This window comes from Podarcis muralis, chromosome 10 (assembly GCF_964188315.1).
Source record: "Podarcis muralis chromosome 10, rPodMur119.hap1.1, whole genome shotgun sequence".
Lineage (NCBI taxonomy): Eukaryota > Metazoa > Chordata > Lepidosauria > Squamata > Lacertidae > Podarcis > Podarcis muralis.
This window is the reverse complement of record NC_135664.1, coordinates 60,149,418-60,165,100: the sequence shown is the minus strand read 5'-3', so window position 1 is coordinate 60,165,100 and position 15,683 is coordinate 60,149,418. Positions and strand designations below refer to the sequence as shown.

The 15,683-nt window shown below is 44.3% G+C and overlaps 2 protein-coding genes across 4 annotated transcripts in view; one reads left to right on the top strand and one right to left on the bottom strand.

Annotated features, from left to right (window-relative positions):
* LOC114590236 (aldo-keto reductase family 1 member C3-like) overlaps positions 1-15,683 on the top strand; it is a 40,503-nt gene that overhangs the window by 23,777 nt on the left and 1,043 nt on the right. Inside the window, exons 1-8 of one of the 3 annotated variants that reach the window (XM_077935227.1) lie at positions 5,813-6,508; positions 7,114-7,281; positions 7,956-8,072; positions 8,766-8,843; positions 9,085-9,207; positions 12,388-12,497; positions 13,390-13,555; positions 15,159-15,241. In XM_077935227.1, coding sequence (XP_077791353.1) covers positions 6,422-6,508; positions 7,114-7,281; positions 7,956-8,072; positions 8,766-8,843; positions 9,085-9,207; positions 12,388-12,497; positions 13,390-13,555; positions 15,159-15,241 — 932 coding nt within the window. In that variant the 5' untranslated portion in view covers positions 5,813-6,421. The other 2 variants (XM_077935226.1, XM_077935231.1) reach the window with 2 other exon arrangements.
* Positions 1,026-4,397, bottom strand: LOC144329011 (cell division cycle-associated protein 4-like). Its single transcript, XM_077935232.1, is given in 2 exon segments — positions 1,026-3,961; positions 3,963-4,397. Coding segments are annotated over 2 exon segments (786 nt in total). The 5' UTR covers positions 4,253-4,397; the 3' UTR covers positions 1,026-3,465.

Sequence of the window (15,683 nt, the reverse complement as noted above, 5' to 3'; positions counted from 1 at the left end):
GCAACTAGAAGTGATACTACTGAAGGGGGGGCATTGTAGAGAATTAAAATGGCAGCTCTCCACCAAGTAGCCTTGACTGGAGCACTGTTGCCATTGCCAGCCACAACCACTTCACCTACATGAGAGGGAGCCCACCAGAGGACCCAGGCATCCTCTCAGGAGGTAACTGGAACTCAAATGTTAGTTACAGGTACTCTTTCATACAGAGTACACCACTGAAGCAGAGACTTTAACCAGCTTTTTACCTTTTTCAGCTGGCAAGCTAAAAGAACTAAGTCTGAGGAGGCTACAAAGATAGCAATAGAAGTCAGCTTCCGCCATATTGATGGCGCCTATGAGTACAAGGCTGAGGAACAAGTTGGGCGATCCATTTGTGAGAAGATTTGCAGATGGAACAGTTAAAAGGGAAGACGTTTTCTACAGTGGAAAGGTAAATGAGTTGTTTTTTAATAATATTTTTAAATTAACTTTTCAAATTTTACAAATTCTTTTAAACAACCATCAAAACAAATCTCTCATGTCTGTTGACTTCCCATCCACCCTTCCATCATGCTCTTTTCTTACCTTATGAAGCTGCTGCATTTCTTATAGTATTAGAGCCTCAGCTTTCAGGATCTGTCCTTCCAGTGAGCACTCAGGGCTGATTTCCTTAAGAATGGATAGGGTTGATCTTCTTGCAGTCCATGGGACTCTCAAATGTCTCCTCCAGCACCATAATTCAAAAGCATCACTTCTTCGGCAATCAGCCTTCTATATGGTCCAGCTCTCACTTCCATACATCACTACAGTGGTACCTCTGGTTAAGAACTTAATTTGTTCCAGAGGTCTGTTCTTAACTGAAACTGTTCTTAACCTGAAGCACCACTTTATCTAATGGGGCCTCCCGCTGCCACCATGCCACTGCTGCATGATTTCTGTTCTCATCCTGAAGCAAAGTTCTTAACCCAAGGTACTATTTCTAGGTTAGCGGAGTCTGTAACCTGAAGCGTCTGTAACCTGAAGCGTCTGTAACCTGTACTGGGGAAACTTCATATTCAACTTTAATATAAAAAGACATTAATCACTTTCAAATGCATTAGAAAGTTTCCCCTTACAAACTGCATGATCTGGCACAAAAACTGAGTTACAGAAATAGGCATCTACCTGCCAGGTCTGGAAAACATACACTGCTGTTTTCAAATCAGGTGCTTCAAAAGCACTTAAATTATTAAGGCCGCAATCATGAAACCACTTCCTTGAAAGCAGCCCCATTAACCTCAGGAGGGGCTACTTATGCAAAGTGGTTTCAAATTGCAACCTAAACTAAGACAAAGACATTTAGCTATACATACACAATGACAAGGATCTTTATGCTTTGAAAGAGTTGTTCGGGTTGTGCATGGTGCGCAGCCATATTGGCTTTGAGGGCTATGGTAATTCCCATTGCAAAGATACTACAACTCTTTGCTGGGAGATAAGGCGTCCAACATTTTGACATGTGTCTTTTGCATACAGTGTCACAGCTGCAGAAATCAAAATGAGTTTTTAAAAGCAACATTTCCATTGATCTATGCAAACAGATGCAAGGTAGCTAAAATTGCTTTGTCAGGTGGCAGATATACGGTACTCCTTTAACTGTTAAATGAAACTTTTTTTCAAAATAATCAAAGTACTCACAGCGCTTTCTATTTTCCCACAACGCAGTATTGTTTCCTGTATTACCAGTTTACCAAGGCAAACGTTGGGCAATTGTATTGCAAAGGTTATCACATATAACACACCCTCTCACTGGAAACCGCTTCTAGGAGTTAAGACAATTCATACGCACTCAAACAATTTCATCTTTTTCTTCAATGTTAACCTGCTATGGTAACATCTGTTAATCACGACTCAGCTGAACGCATATTCACACTTGGCATGAGTGGAGCAAGTTAAGTTCGGAGAACACTCTTGAAAGGCCTCTGTAACAGTCTTGTAGTAATTAGTGCAAGGTGAAGGGGGTGTTTCCCCCCCAAACACAGAGAAGTAGGATGGTAAACTTCAGCCAAATACCGTAATTCACTTGATGACACAAACATATAAATACTTATAAATAAAACCCACATAATTTATGCTTGAAGGTAACAAAAACATGGCTTGAACTTAGGCATCAAGAGCTCCTGCAGCCTGATGAATGCTCCTCCTCTGATGTTCACATGTCAAAACTTAACTCCTTACTCCAACCTTCTTCAACTTGGTGCCCTCCAGACGTTTAGGACTGCAGCTTCCATTAGCCCCAGCCAACATGGTTGTGTTGGCTGGGGCTACTGGCAGTTAAAATCTAAAACGCCTGCAAGTAAAAAATGTCTGGGGAGCACCAGATTGGAGAAAGCTGCTTTTCATAGTATTCCCAAGACTGAATGCTGTCAACTGCTCCTACCTTAAGAAGTCAGATATTTACAAACTTCTGCTGAGCTGTGGAGAGAGGCCCACGGTATGGGGAAAAAATCCCTTTTTCAAAGTGATTTAAAAAAATACAACTGCAAATATTTCAGGTTTTAAATAAGCAGTTGGCAGAAGATTTATAGCAAAAATATATCTTCAGAAAATAGCTGAAAGGTTCTGAATACTGATAAACATTTTTTTCAAAACTATTAACTATTTAAAAACAGAAAAGAAAGAATGACAGAGAAAGCTAGCTAGGATAATGGGCACCGCTGCTTTTTTGGCTCTTCCAAGAGCTTATACGGCAAATAAATGTAGAGAAGTCTGTGAAGTATTTACTTGTGATAAAGGAGTGGGAAGGGTACACCAAACCTTTGGTCCTCGGGCCAATTACTTCAAAAGTAGTCCCACTAAAGTCATATGATTAAACCAGCAAAAGCAAATGCAAAGGATTGGTGGAAGGTTCCCAGCCTCGATAAAATATGGGCTTCAACTTAAGCAAAGGCCTTACAGCCCACCTTTTGCATGCTGAGGGCTGGAATCTATCTTGCACTTGCACCTTACAGGGGAGGATGAGATGCTCAAGGGAGGAGGAATCTTGCTACACCATTTTAAGCTCCTTCTAAATACTAGAAGGATCTGGTGTTGGACCCCAAGGAGGCAGCCTGGGGAATGTATGGGTTCAGGACAGAGAAATGGCGTGACTAACCTTGTGCACCCAGGAGTCTTTTGACATGAGAAGCCCCGACTGAAACCCTAGGAAGTTCCTAATGCAGTTTGTGGCATGGCATAGGGGTGTCACAAGGTTTCAAAATCAGTAGGCTGGCAACTGGTTGATGTGCCTAGAATACCTCCCTGAATTGTGGCTGCTGAAAATATGTAAAGTTCAAACACTACGAATTGCAGGTTAACTTTATACATTAACGCAACTTTGCAAAATGAAGTGCTTTGCTTTTTGCTTTTTTTTGGAAGATCATGTGCAGCTTTGAGAAGATAAACTATTTGGAAGTTTCACTACTCGGGATCTGGCTTCTTTAAAGGATGTCTCCTTCACTCTTTGTCTCAAGATTCAACAAGAATCTCCACAAAATGATCAAGCTCATTAAGGTCAGATTTACAGTTAGAGTTAGAATTTGTGGCTGCTTGAGGAAAAGTTTCAAGTACATCGCAGTGTCCCATTTTTGTACTGCCCATCATTCCCGTTAATACTGTGTCTAGATTGTAATAGGAACTGTCGACTTCTGCAAAGAGATCTTCAACCGAGTCAGGAGTTTTTGTTTCTAAGGTTTCAAATATTTGATCCAATGACTTGTGGAAGTTTCCTCTATTTTCTGGAGGGCTCTCCATGTCCCACACATTACTCTGCAGGTTTCTGGGAGCTTGTAGTGGAGCAGGTCTTAAGATTTCTGAACTCTCTTCTGACTGTGCGTCTTCAAAGTCTTTTGAGAAGCCACTATAACCTTGAACAAGCTTTTCTTCAGCTTGCTCTTTCGAAGACCGACAGAGAATATCTGTTGAAACCAGCCGATCAAGAGAGGTTGGTCCTGTACTCTGCATTTATCATCTGCCAAGTTCCGTCTTGGGTCATTTCCTCTTGAATCTGCCGTACTGTATTGGCTATAAGTACTGAACGATACAGATTAGGTTCAACAAGCATGTGGCAGAGCTCAAGTTTAACCAAAGACATGTCTAGTAGTGACTGGCGCTGCAGGTTATATGAAGGAATGGCTTTAAAACCAGCTAAAGTTCCTTCAATATCTTCCTCTCCATCAAGACATTTCCTCTTCAGTCCACGTACAAACATTGTGTCCAATAATTGTGTCTGATGCAGTCCTTCCTCTTCCCCCATATTACAGAGCAAGATTCCATACAGCAAGTGTTCTAGCACCACCTACCTCAGTCGCTTTAAGCAACCAACAATTCAGCTTCAGGCTCTTATCCGCCGGCCCGCGCCGCCTGCCCCTGACGAGCTCCCGCTCCCGCTCCCGCCTCGACGAGCTCCGCGCCTGAGAGAAAGGGGCGGGGCCAACGGTCCCAGGAGCTCCTCCCCCTTCCCCCCTGCGCCATGACAAACCCTAGCTTTGACTATACAGACCTTTGTCGGCAAGGTGATGTCTCTGCTTTTTAAGATGCTGTCTGTGTTTGTCAAAGGTTTGTCATCGTTTTTCTCTGAATTTACTTGTACTTGTCCTGCGCTCTTCCTCAGTAGCATGTTGGACACCTTCTGACCTGAGGGGCTCATCTTCCAGCGTCATATCTTTTATATGCCTGTTGTCTTTGTCCATGGAGTTTTCTTGGCAGGGATACTGGAGTGGCTTGCCAGTTCCTGCTCCAGGTGGATCACATTTTGTCAAAACTTTCCACTATGACCTGTTGGTCTTGGGTAGCCCTGCATGGCATAGCTCATAGCTTCTCTGAGTTATTCAAGCCCCTTCACCACAACAAGGCAGTGATCCATGAAGAAGAGTTTAGCCATGATATACATTAATTATAAATTATTAAACTGCAATTCTCATTTGCTGCTTTATTTCAAATTGTGCATACATTTTAACATAACATTGAGGAAAGGTGAGTTTGAATTTTATTTCTTTTAGGAACAATTATCATTATTGAGGTGCATATTTCACAGGCATTATGTAACATAGAAAGGGCAATATGCTGGCTAAAAGATTGTAATAAATTAAAATATAAATCATTAGCAATAATATATGTAATTTTTGTTTTAAACATAATATTTTTATTCCTTTGCTTTTTTTGGCTATCAAGATACAACAGTTTTTTAAGGGTGCCTGAACGCTGCATAGGACAAAGCGTGTTCTCCTTCATGGAGAGCACGTGTTGCGGTGGGGGCCGCCAGGACACTCCAAAGTTGGGGGAGGGATAATTGATTGTTGTCCACTGATGCGATTGGGGCTTCCCTTGTTGCTGGGAAGAAGTTAATGTTGCCATTTGTTGATTGACAGCCAGAAATGCTAAAACTTCTTGCACGAGGCTAGGGTTTCCTCTTTTCGCCCGTGCATCGGATTGCCCGTCCCTCCCTCCCTAGAATAGGGTTGTTTGCTTTGACCTTGCTATGCCTGTCATGGGGTCGTCTGCTTTGGGGCAGGGGCCCGGTAGGAATTTTGTCCATCTGGCTGATTGGCTGGGGCCATTTGGTTTTTGCCTACTGCGTAGCAAATCGTCACAACTTGTAAGGTTCGCGGTTAGGCATTGGTTTATGGTTTAGTTGGTTGAGGGGCATGGATTGGCTGTGCCTGCCCCTCTAATGCTGCTGCTGCAAGGGATTCCGTTAAAGGAATCAGGGGCTAACTATTGCTTGTCCACCCTGTCAAGGGGGCTCGGGCCATAGCAATGAGCTCCTGGTTGCATTTGAGGAGGGCTGAGGGCAGGTTCCCTGCTCCAACGCTACCCCCAAGTGTATTCCCCTTTTCTTACTTTTGCATCGTGCGGAATGTCAGTCTGTCCCCCATGGTGGGGGCGGATAGTCGCAACCAATGCCTAAGTAACCACTCACAAATTTGTATTTTAATAAAGTTGTGGCCAAAATTATGCCAAAAAATCTTAAACAAAAATTCTGTGTGATGTGTGAGTTATTGGGGTGGCCCTGGGGACCTCAACACGCAAATGCTTAAGTCCGCTCACCCCTCTGCTTTCCTTTATTGGAATGCAAAGGAGAACAAGAAGAACAGGAAGGAGAACAAGAAGAACAAGAAGAAAGCTATTATCTATTCTGTAAAAGCAATTCTGAGAAGACAACAATGCAAGCTGCTAGTGTACCAAAGGACATTCTGCTGAAAATTACTGATAAAAATTTGGGCATAGGTTAGGAAGTGTCCACGTCCTTCTCTCTCATTTCTTCAGGGCATTTGCTTAGACACTCCCCTCCCTTTGTGCTAACAGAAGACATTTCATTGGAAACACGAACTTCATTTTTCTCACTCGAGTTTTGCCTTTTGACACAAGAGTGTTGATCAGTTTCAGCCTGGAACCAAGAACTGAACAAGCACAGAAGCAGGAAATGGCACTTAGCAAAGACCGTGGCATTACAATGAATGATGGGAACAAAATCCCCATACTGGGGTTTGGAACCGCTTCCCCGGGCACTGTAAGTAAAATATTTAACTCTCATGATTGTAGCAACTTGTTTTTGAAGAGCAAAATGCCTGCCAGCTGCTGGGTGCTTCATCCATTGCAAAGCACAGCACGAGATACCTCACCTGATCTGAGAAGCTAATTGTGCATGAGAACTTCTTGGGTCACAGCAGCCGAGAATGCAACAGACGCCTTGCAGCACATAAAGCGCTGCTTCTCGTTCAACAAGGGTCCTGAGCCAGCAGATTCAGGAGCAAATAATGTTTTGTGCAAGACTTGGGTGGTTTGTAGCTGAGAAACAGTTTCCAGTGTGAATTGCTGCAGGGTTCAACGTCCCCACTGCAAAACTTCTAGTAATATTTTTAAAAATATTTCTATAGAACTATAAGTGCCCACTATTACTTTTGTTAGGAGTAACAATATTATCCAAAATTACCAGCCATTAGCTAACTATTCTGGACACTTCTTCTTTACCTTTGATGTGTCTAGTCCCTGGGACTGAGGGGGTAGTTTGACAATGTCCACTGATACTCAATGTGACTTACAGGTACCCTTTGATATAAATTTCCCCACTGAAGCAGAGACCTTGACTAACCTTTTCACCTTTTCAACCGGCAGGTTCCAAAAAGTAAGTGTGAGGAGGCTACAAAGATAGCAATAGAAGTCGGCTTCCGTCATATTGATAGCGCATATGCATACCAGAATGAGGAGCAAGTTGGGCGGGCCGTTCGTGCGAAGATTTTAGATGGAACAGTAAAAAGGGAAGACATTTTCTACACTGGAAAGGTGAGTTTGGTATTTTTTATTTTTTATTTTAAAGGGTAAAATATAGTGCCTGCATCATGATGCAATTGCATAGTTCACAGACATTATTTAACAAAATCGGAGCAAAATGCCCCTCCCTATATAAACCTACCCAGATACTGTGTTCATCCTCTGAGGCTCTTCTTCATGTGCCTCCTCCATGTGAGGCTCAGAGGGCGGCAAAACGAGAACAGGGCCTTTTCTTGTAAGGCTCCCCATTTGGGGAGTGCTCTCTGCAGGGAGGTTCATTATACACCTCTAGGCGCCAGGAGAAAATGTTCCTCTTCAACCAGGCCTTGGGCTGATTCATATTCTACACCCTTTTTAAACCTGTTTGTGGGAGGAGGGGTTACAGTTTTGTTGTTTCTGTTTTGACTGTTTATTTGTGCTTTTATCTTGGCAACTGCTCCAAGATCTTTGATGAAGGGCAATATATAAATTTAATAAATAAATGGTAAAAATACTGTATATTAGCAATGATGACTTTAAAATTACTTTACCTCGCCACAGCAATTCAAAATATTCTTCAGAACAATATTTGAGTTTGCCCTTAACACTGTGCACACCAGAATAGTCATCTGCCACAGCTAAAGTGTCCCGAGACCCAAAAACTCTATGGCTGTGTGAAAATATAAATATCTTTATATTTCTGACAGCTCTGGAGTACCTTCCACCGCCCAGAGCTGGTTCGGAAATGCATAGAAGAATCCCTGAAGAAACTCCAGTTTGACTACATGGATCTGTTCATAATTCACAATCCATATTCTCTGAAGGTAAATAATTATTTATGTCATAATGCAAGTATTGAGTCCAATATTTGAATGGAGGAGAGAGAGAGAGAGAGAGAGAGAGAGAGAGAGAGAGAGAGAGAGAGAGACTGAGAGACTACTAAAATATTTTATTCCCTGAAGGAACATTGGGAATTGTCATTTCCTAGAGATCCTGACAGTTCTCTGCTAGAACATATCTTAATCAAGGAATGATCGCTCCCAGATTTTGGGGGAGAAACCATGCCAGTTAAAGAAAACCTTTTCATATACTGATTACCTTAACTACATGGGTATCATAAGAAAGAAATTGTGTGCAGAGCAGGACTTGGCAAGGGAGCAAGGGAAGGAAAAAAGCTTGGAGAGATGCAACTGATGGGACTTGGAGGCCAGCAAAGCCTGGAGATCCACTGATTCCCACCCCTGGGTTAAAAGAGACAATATTGAGTTAATATTGCAATGTAAATGTTTTTTTTCCTGGCTAAAATAGCACTGCATCCCTCTTGAATAAACAAGAATGTGAAACGTGGTGCTTGTGATTTGAGTTTCCCACAGATGCCTGCATTGTGATATCGGGCATTGCATGTTTCATTCCCTTTTTTCTATCACTGTTCATTATTAGTATTAGATAGTATGACAGAGATAAGAGAACTTCTAGGCTTGACCTGCACTTATTCCCTCCGCCTCCTTCTTTTCCAGCCTGGATCAGATTTACTTCCCACAGGAGAAGACAAAAAAACAATTTTTGACAACGTAGATCTTCGGCAGACATGGGAGGTAGGTGCCTGGGTTAGCAAATCCAGCCCTTGAGTCATTCGGATACAGAGCACAGTAGCCTTCCACCAGAGGAGGCATGTCCAGAACAATGACTCACACAATGGCTCCTATGAGAGCTGGTGAATTATTGCACACTCTTGGGAGTATATGAGTGAGCTTCCATGCTTAATGGGGGGGGGGGAGGTGGTCCCAGCCATGCAACAAACACCACTCAACAAACATGTCGTGTTTTCTATGCCAGGCAATGGAGGCGTGCAAAGATGCCGGCTTGGTGAGATCCATCGGAGTGTCCAACTTCACCTGTAAGCAGCTGGAATTGATCCTCAACAAGCCAGGATTGAAATACAAGCCAGTGATAAACCAGGTCAAGCATGTTTGCCTTTTGTAGGGGTTTGTTCCAAATGCTATTGAAAGCTTCTTTATTTAAGCTCTTTTTGTACGGACAGGCAGAGACCCCCCAACCCCGGGCAACACCTGAGTGGAATAATGACTCAAGACAACATGTTATGGGATTAAAATTTGGCCACAACTTTATTAAAGCTTCAAATGTAGGTGTGCTGGTCCCGGGGGGAAGGTTACCGTTGACGTAGTCGAAGTCCGGTCCTGGGTCACTAGCCTGGAAACAGTTCGCAAGGAGCAGGGCGAGGTCTGAAGCAGGAAGCCGAGCAGGGACAGGAACACTGGAGGGTCAGGTCTGGGTCCGGACAGGAGCAGGTACTCAACGATGACGTTGCTCCCGCAACCTGGGACCGGGCTGACTGTCCTTTATCTTCTCTGAGGCCAGGGGCAGTCCCGGCCCCCAGGAGACCCGCCTCTCCTGGCCTTAAGGCGAGCACTCCTCCTGGGAGAAACCAGTTCCCTCCGCCTCTCTGCCCTGAGCCTCTGCAGTTCAGGAGAGACTGAAGGGTTACTGGGCCCAGGGGGAGACTCACCTGTAGGCACTGAGTCCTCAACTACCTCTGGAGCCAGAATGGATTCACCTGGTGCCTGCTCCTGAGGATCCGGCACAGGTGCAGGTGCCTCAGAATCAAGGCCCTGCCCCAGTTCAGCCGGCCCTGGAGGCGGGGACTCCTGTGCAGGCTGGAATTCCTCTGGTTCATCCTCTGAATCAGATTCCCAGGCCATCACAGTAGGGAGACCTTGGCTTAGGCATTGGGCGTTTATCCCTCCCAGTCCCCGGCTGGGGATCTGGGGAACATCAGGGTTATCCAGAATGTGTGGGGATTGGGCTGGCTCTGGAGAACGCCTGTTCAAGCAGAGAGCCCGCCCCCCATTTTGCCACCATTGCAAAGGAGAACAATGACAACCTATTGGCGTATGGCCAATGCCTCCCCTCAAAACAACCCCTTTAACGGGGAACCCTGGGATCACCACCGCAGGGGGTGCGTGGGTCACCGCTTCACGCCCCACCCCCAATTTAGGGAAGATAGACTAAAGGATTCCGCCCGAGGCCTGAAACCGCAAAAGTTGTGACGTTTTGCTACGGGGAAGGCAAAACCTGCCAATGCAGGAAAATTCCTTTCCAGCCCTTCAACAGCGACCATAACGTAGCAGCGTCTACATACCTGTGAAGAAGAGGTTAGCCTGCCAAAGAAGGCTTAACTGAGGGAGGGCAGGGTGGGAGAAGCTCTGAAGCCGACTGAGAACTCCCAGATAAGTTCCGCCCACTATTATGTGGGCAGGGCGATCCCTCCCCTTACCTGGCCAACTCTCTCCTGGCAAAGCCTCCCCAGCTGGGATTGGGTAACTAGACCCCTGTGTTGCAATATAGACAAGCTGAACAATATAACACAACATGATGGCCAGTAACAATGGCACTAAACACTATAGACTAATACAAATGATCAGAAATTACAACCAAAGTTTCTAAATCTTCTTCACCAGTCACGCTAGAATAATTCAAAAGTTTGATGTATACATAATCTGACACCAAATATCGCCGGATAACCAATCTGTTTCCAGATAACCAATCTGTTTCGTTGAATGCTTCATCAGCCAGTCTTGATCGATTCTTCATTAGCCAGACTTGTAAGAATTAATATGAGAAGGATGCAGTTCAATTTCTTAACAAGCCAATTGTAAGCAAATATAAACGCTGTAGAAAATATGCTCTGGATCAGTGCTCATATGATACTGTACTCTGTATTAGTCTATAAATAGTGTTTAGTGCCATTGTTATTGGCCATTGTGTTGTTGTTTAGCGAGATTGGGTAACTGGCAGAGGTAGGCGGCTACCTCCAGGTGTCCATCCTGGGGGGTGGGTTTAATCTAGGTTGTACTGTCGGGAGCCGCATGGGATCGGGGGTGGGGCTGTGCACAACCACGCAAAAGGCGCCCCCCCCCATTTGATGTGGGTAGTGGTCATTGTGAGAGGACAAACACAGCCATTCTCTGAAAAAACTTGCTTAAGGCTATAAGGTTGCCGATCCAGTCACAAGAAGATATGGTTATGAGTTGTGGGGTGGACTCCCCTAAATTCCTGGAACCAGTAATGGGTTCTCATTTAATCAAGACCTCAGACAAAAGAAAGTGTGGAGAAGTCCATAATGTTTGAAACAAGCATCTCAGGTAGAAGGAGGCCTGCAAATCATCAGGGCCCACACAGCCTCTTGTGGGGACTCTGGAAGTTCTCAAGTGGGGAGGGAGGGGCCTTTGATTTAGGCATCTGGGCAAAGTTGTTGCACCCAAGCAGCCCAGATTCACTTGGACACTGCTGAATATCATGTAACCAATCAGACCTTTCTGCTCAACATAGAAAATTCAGAGAGTGGGCAGAAATAGAGACACTGCAGGCAGGACAGTGTGCCCAGGATATTTCCAACAGGGCTGGAGTGACAGGAGATTGAGGGAGAATAAGCCCTGTCCCCCATCTTCAGCTAACACACATTTCACATATAAGGAGTGTGGCAATGGAAGCCACAAATGCTTGAACAGTCATCTAAAGATTCTGATACATCAGAAAACACAGCACACTTTAAGAAAAGTAACAACTGGATTGTCAGGATTGTAGAACCCTCATATAAGAATCTGCCGCTGTCTGAAGAACACATTCCAGCAGAGTCACAAGAGAAGGAGGAGGGAGAGAATGGAATGCAAGTTGCCAGGCAAGATCTTGGAGAGGGGTGAGAAGATACAGTGAGGGAACCCACAGAGAGTGGCATCTTGTCAGAAAGGGAACATGAGCCAATCAGCTACAGACTTAGCCAGAGGAGAGGCTTACAAGACAGAGAGAGGGAGAAGCAGCACAAGACGTACTTCCTTTGCTTCTTCCGTAGTAAGAGAAAGGGAAACCAGGGTCCAGTCGAGTCATCGTAGGCTGTTATGGAGGCTGCTCGGGAGTCAGCTGCCGGACTTTCTGTTGGTTCTTTGCAATAAATCATCCTTTTTAATTAGCCGGACTTGTGCGTTTTAAGTGCCTCTGACATGGATATTTCAAGAAATAATAGCATGGTTCTGCTTTTCTGTCTTTCCTTTATTTCACGGCATTCTTCGTTTCATCTGAATTCTCACTTTGGGGTTGTGTTGGGGGATTTTGAATCCGCAGGTTGAATGCCATCCTTATCGGAACCAAAGCAAGATGCTGGCCTTCTGCAAGTCAAACAATATCGTCCTGGAAGGATATAGTGTCCTGGGATCCCAAAGGGATGCAAGTTGGTAAGAGATGAAGCTAAAATGTTTGGGGACCAGCTCAGGCACCACCTAGAACAACTATTCCCCAGTATCCAGATCAGCTCTGAAGGTTGTACTTTTGGTCTCACAATTAATAAAGATCCTCATTGTGGATACCACCACCAGGGCCTTTTCTGTAGTGGCCCCTCAATTGGGGAACTCATTCCACAGAGAGATTTACAAAGCCCTTCCCCTCCCATTTTAGACATTCTCAGAAACCTTCCCATTGCTGAAGTGTTTTTTATATATAGCTGATTGACTTCTCCCAAACATGTTTTTAAATGTTGCAGGCAGGGGGCTATTTAATAATTTCTGTTTCTGAAATTTTGTGCCGTTTTTCAATCATATTTACATTATCTTTAATGCTGATTTAAGCAGTAGAATGGCAGAGATGAAAGGACCCTGCATCCAGGCTTGCTTTTAAATAATTATAGCATTTCTCTTTTTACATAGCTTGTTTCGTGTGTCTCAGAATTTTTAATTGTATTGTTTTTATCTATATTGGAAGCCACTTAAATGCTTATTTTTGACAAGTGGGACCAGCGACAAATATTGAGTTCTCCTTCAAGACAATGAGCTGTTCATTCCTCCAGGATCCTCCATTTCATTCGAACATCAGCTCTCCAGCAAGCACACAGGATACTTTGGGCCTTTCTTTCCTGCCTTAGGTGTCCCGCTCCCCAATACTGTCTGTACTAAAGCAAAGAAAAAACCTCTCTTAAAACATGAATTAGTTCAGATCAGCTAACTGACCTTTAAATACAAATTACTTAGCATATATTGGATGGACTAGGCCAATACTGTATTAATTTTAGAGCGAGATTTATATATTCTGGACACCAGAAACACACCTTCTCTCTATGTTGCTTTCTGGCAGGATAGATCAAAACACTCCTCCCCTGCTTGAAGACCCTTTGTTGGTTGCAATCGCCAAGAAGTACAACAAAACCCCAGCTCTCGTGGCTATTCGCTACCAACTGCAGCGCGGCCTGGTGGTCCTAGTGAAGACCTACACCAGAAAGCGAATTGAGGAAAATGCCCAGGTAAAGCAGTATATATTAATCCATTTAAAAACAATACCGAAAAAGCAGGTCATTTGGACACTGTGATCTCACGGGTCACATGACACATGCAGGAGTACAGGAGCGAAGATGCGCATCTTGGTTTGGGGACTCAAGAAGTTGGAGGAGTTTCCAGCAGTGGGTATTCAGAAGAATCACTGCCTCAGACCGTGAAGTCAGAGTGCAACCATCATGACTAGCTTCCATTGGTATTCTTATCCACCATGAATTTGTCTAATGTTTAAAGTCATCCAAGTTGGTGGCTGTCACTGTTCAGTAGTTTAGCTATGCACTGCATGAAGAACTTCCTTCACTGGACTATGACTTCCCTCATCCCTGGCCATTGGACATGATGGCAAAGACTGATGGGGAGTTGGAGTTCATCCACATCTGGGGGGGGCCACAGTTTTCCCACACCTGTTCTATTGCAAACCTACATTACTTTGTTGTTGTTTAGTCGTTTAGTCATGTCCGACTCTTCGTGACCCCATGGACCAGAGCACGCCAGGCACCTCTGTCCTCCACTACCTCCCACAGTTTGGTCAAACTCATGCTGGTAACCTCGAAAACACTATCCAGCCATCTCGTCCTCTGTCTCCCCCTTCTCCTTGTACCCTCCATCTTTCCCAGCATCAGTGTCTTCTCCAGGGAGTCTTCTCTTCTCATGAGGTGGCCAAAGTACTGGAGCCTCAGCTTCACGATCTGTCCTTCCAGTGAGCACTCAGGTCTGATTTCCTTTAGAATGGATGCGTTTGATCTTCTTGCAGTCCATGGGACTCTCAAGAGTCTTCTCCAGCACCATAATTCAAAAGCATCAATTCTTCGGCGATCAGCCTTCTTTATGGTCCAGCTCTCACTTCCATACATCACTACTGGGAAAACCATGGCTTTAACTATGCGGACCTTTGTTGCAAGGTGACGTCTCTACTTCTCAAGATGCTGTCTAGGCCTGTCATTGCCCTTCTCCCAAGAAGCAGGCGTCTTTTAATTTCGTGGCTGCTGTCACCATCTGCAGTGATCATGGAGCCCAAGAAAGTAAAATCTCTCACTGCCTCCATTTCTTCCCCTTCTATTTGCCAGGAGGTGATGGGACCAGTGGCCATGATCTTTGTTGTTGTTTTTTTATGTTGAGCTTCAGACCATATTTTGCGCTCTCCTCTTTCACCCTCATTAAAAGGTTCTTTAATTCCTCCTCACTTTCTGCCATCAAGGTTGTGTCATCTGCATATCTGAGGTTGTTGATATTTCTTCCGGCAATCTTAATTCCAGTTTGGGATTCATCCAGCCCAGCCTTTCGCATGATGTATTCTGCATATAAATTAAATAAGCAGGGAGACAAAATACAGCCTTGTCGTACTCCTTTCCCAATTTGGAACCAATCAGTTGTTCCATACTATGCATATAAAATTCCCTCAGTGGGAGGACATCTGGACTGAAGTTGTTGAATGAGGGAATTAAACTTTGAAAAGTGGTAGCAAAGTTCGCTTTGGTTTCTCTGTGTCTGGAAAAAGGTGCACAGCTCTGAGGTGCAAAAAGAAGGCATGAGGTAAAAGCACCTCAGCATTTTATTTTCTCCCCCTGACAGGCATTTACTTTCCAGCTGTCTGAGGAGGATATGAAATCCATTGATGGCCTTCACAAAAGCATGAGCTTCATAAAAATGGATATGTAAGTCATATTTAAATAGTGTGCATATGGTTACATAAAATGGGTTCACGTAAGAATTGATACTGCGAGAGCAAAAGGAAGAAAAGATCTGGCATCCATCTCTTCTCTTCATAGAGAATTAGGTGAAATTATAGAAGGAATAACTGTGGAAACTTTGTATGAATCCCCATGCATTGTTGGAGTGGGGTGCAAGTTTATGGACAAGTGTCCATGTTGCAGAATCATAGAATTGTTGACTTGGAAGGGACCACGGGGGTCATCTAGTCCAGCCCCCTGCAATGCAGGAATCTTTCGCCCAGCATGAGGCTCAAACCCATGGCCCTGAGATTAAGAGTTTCCAAGCTCTACCGAATGAGCTATCCTAGTTCTATTTCATGCTAGACAGGCTTCCAAATACCCTGGAGACCAATGCCATACAATGATGTGCAGACATTCCCAGGAG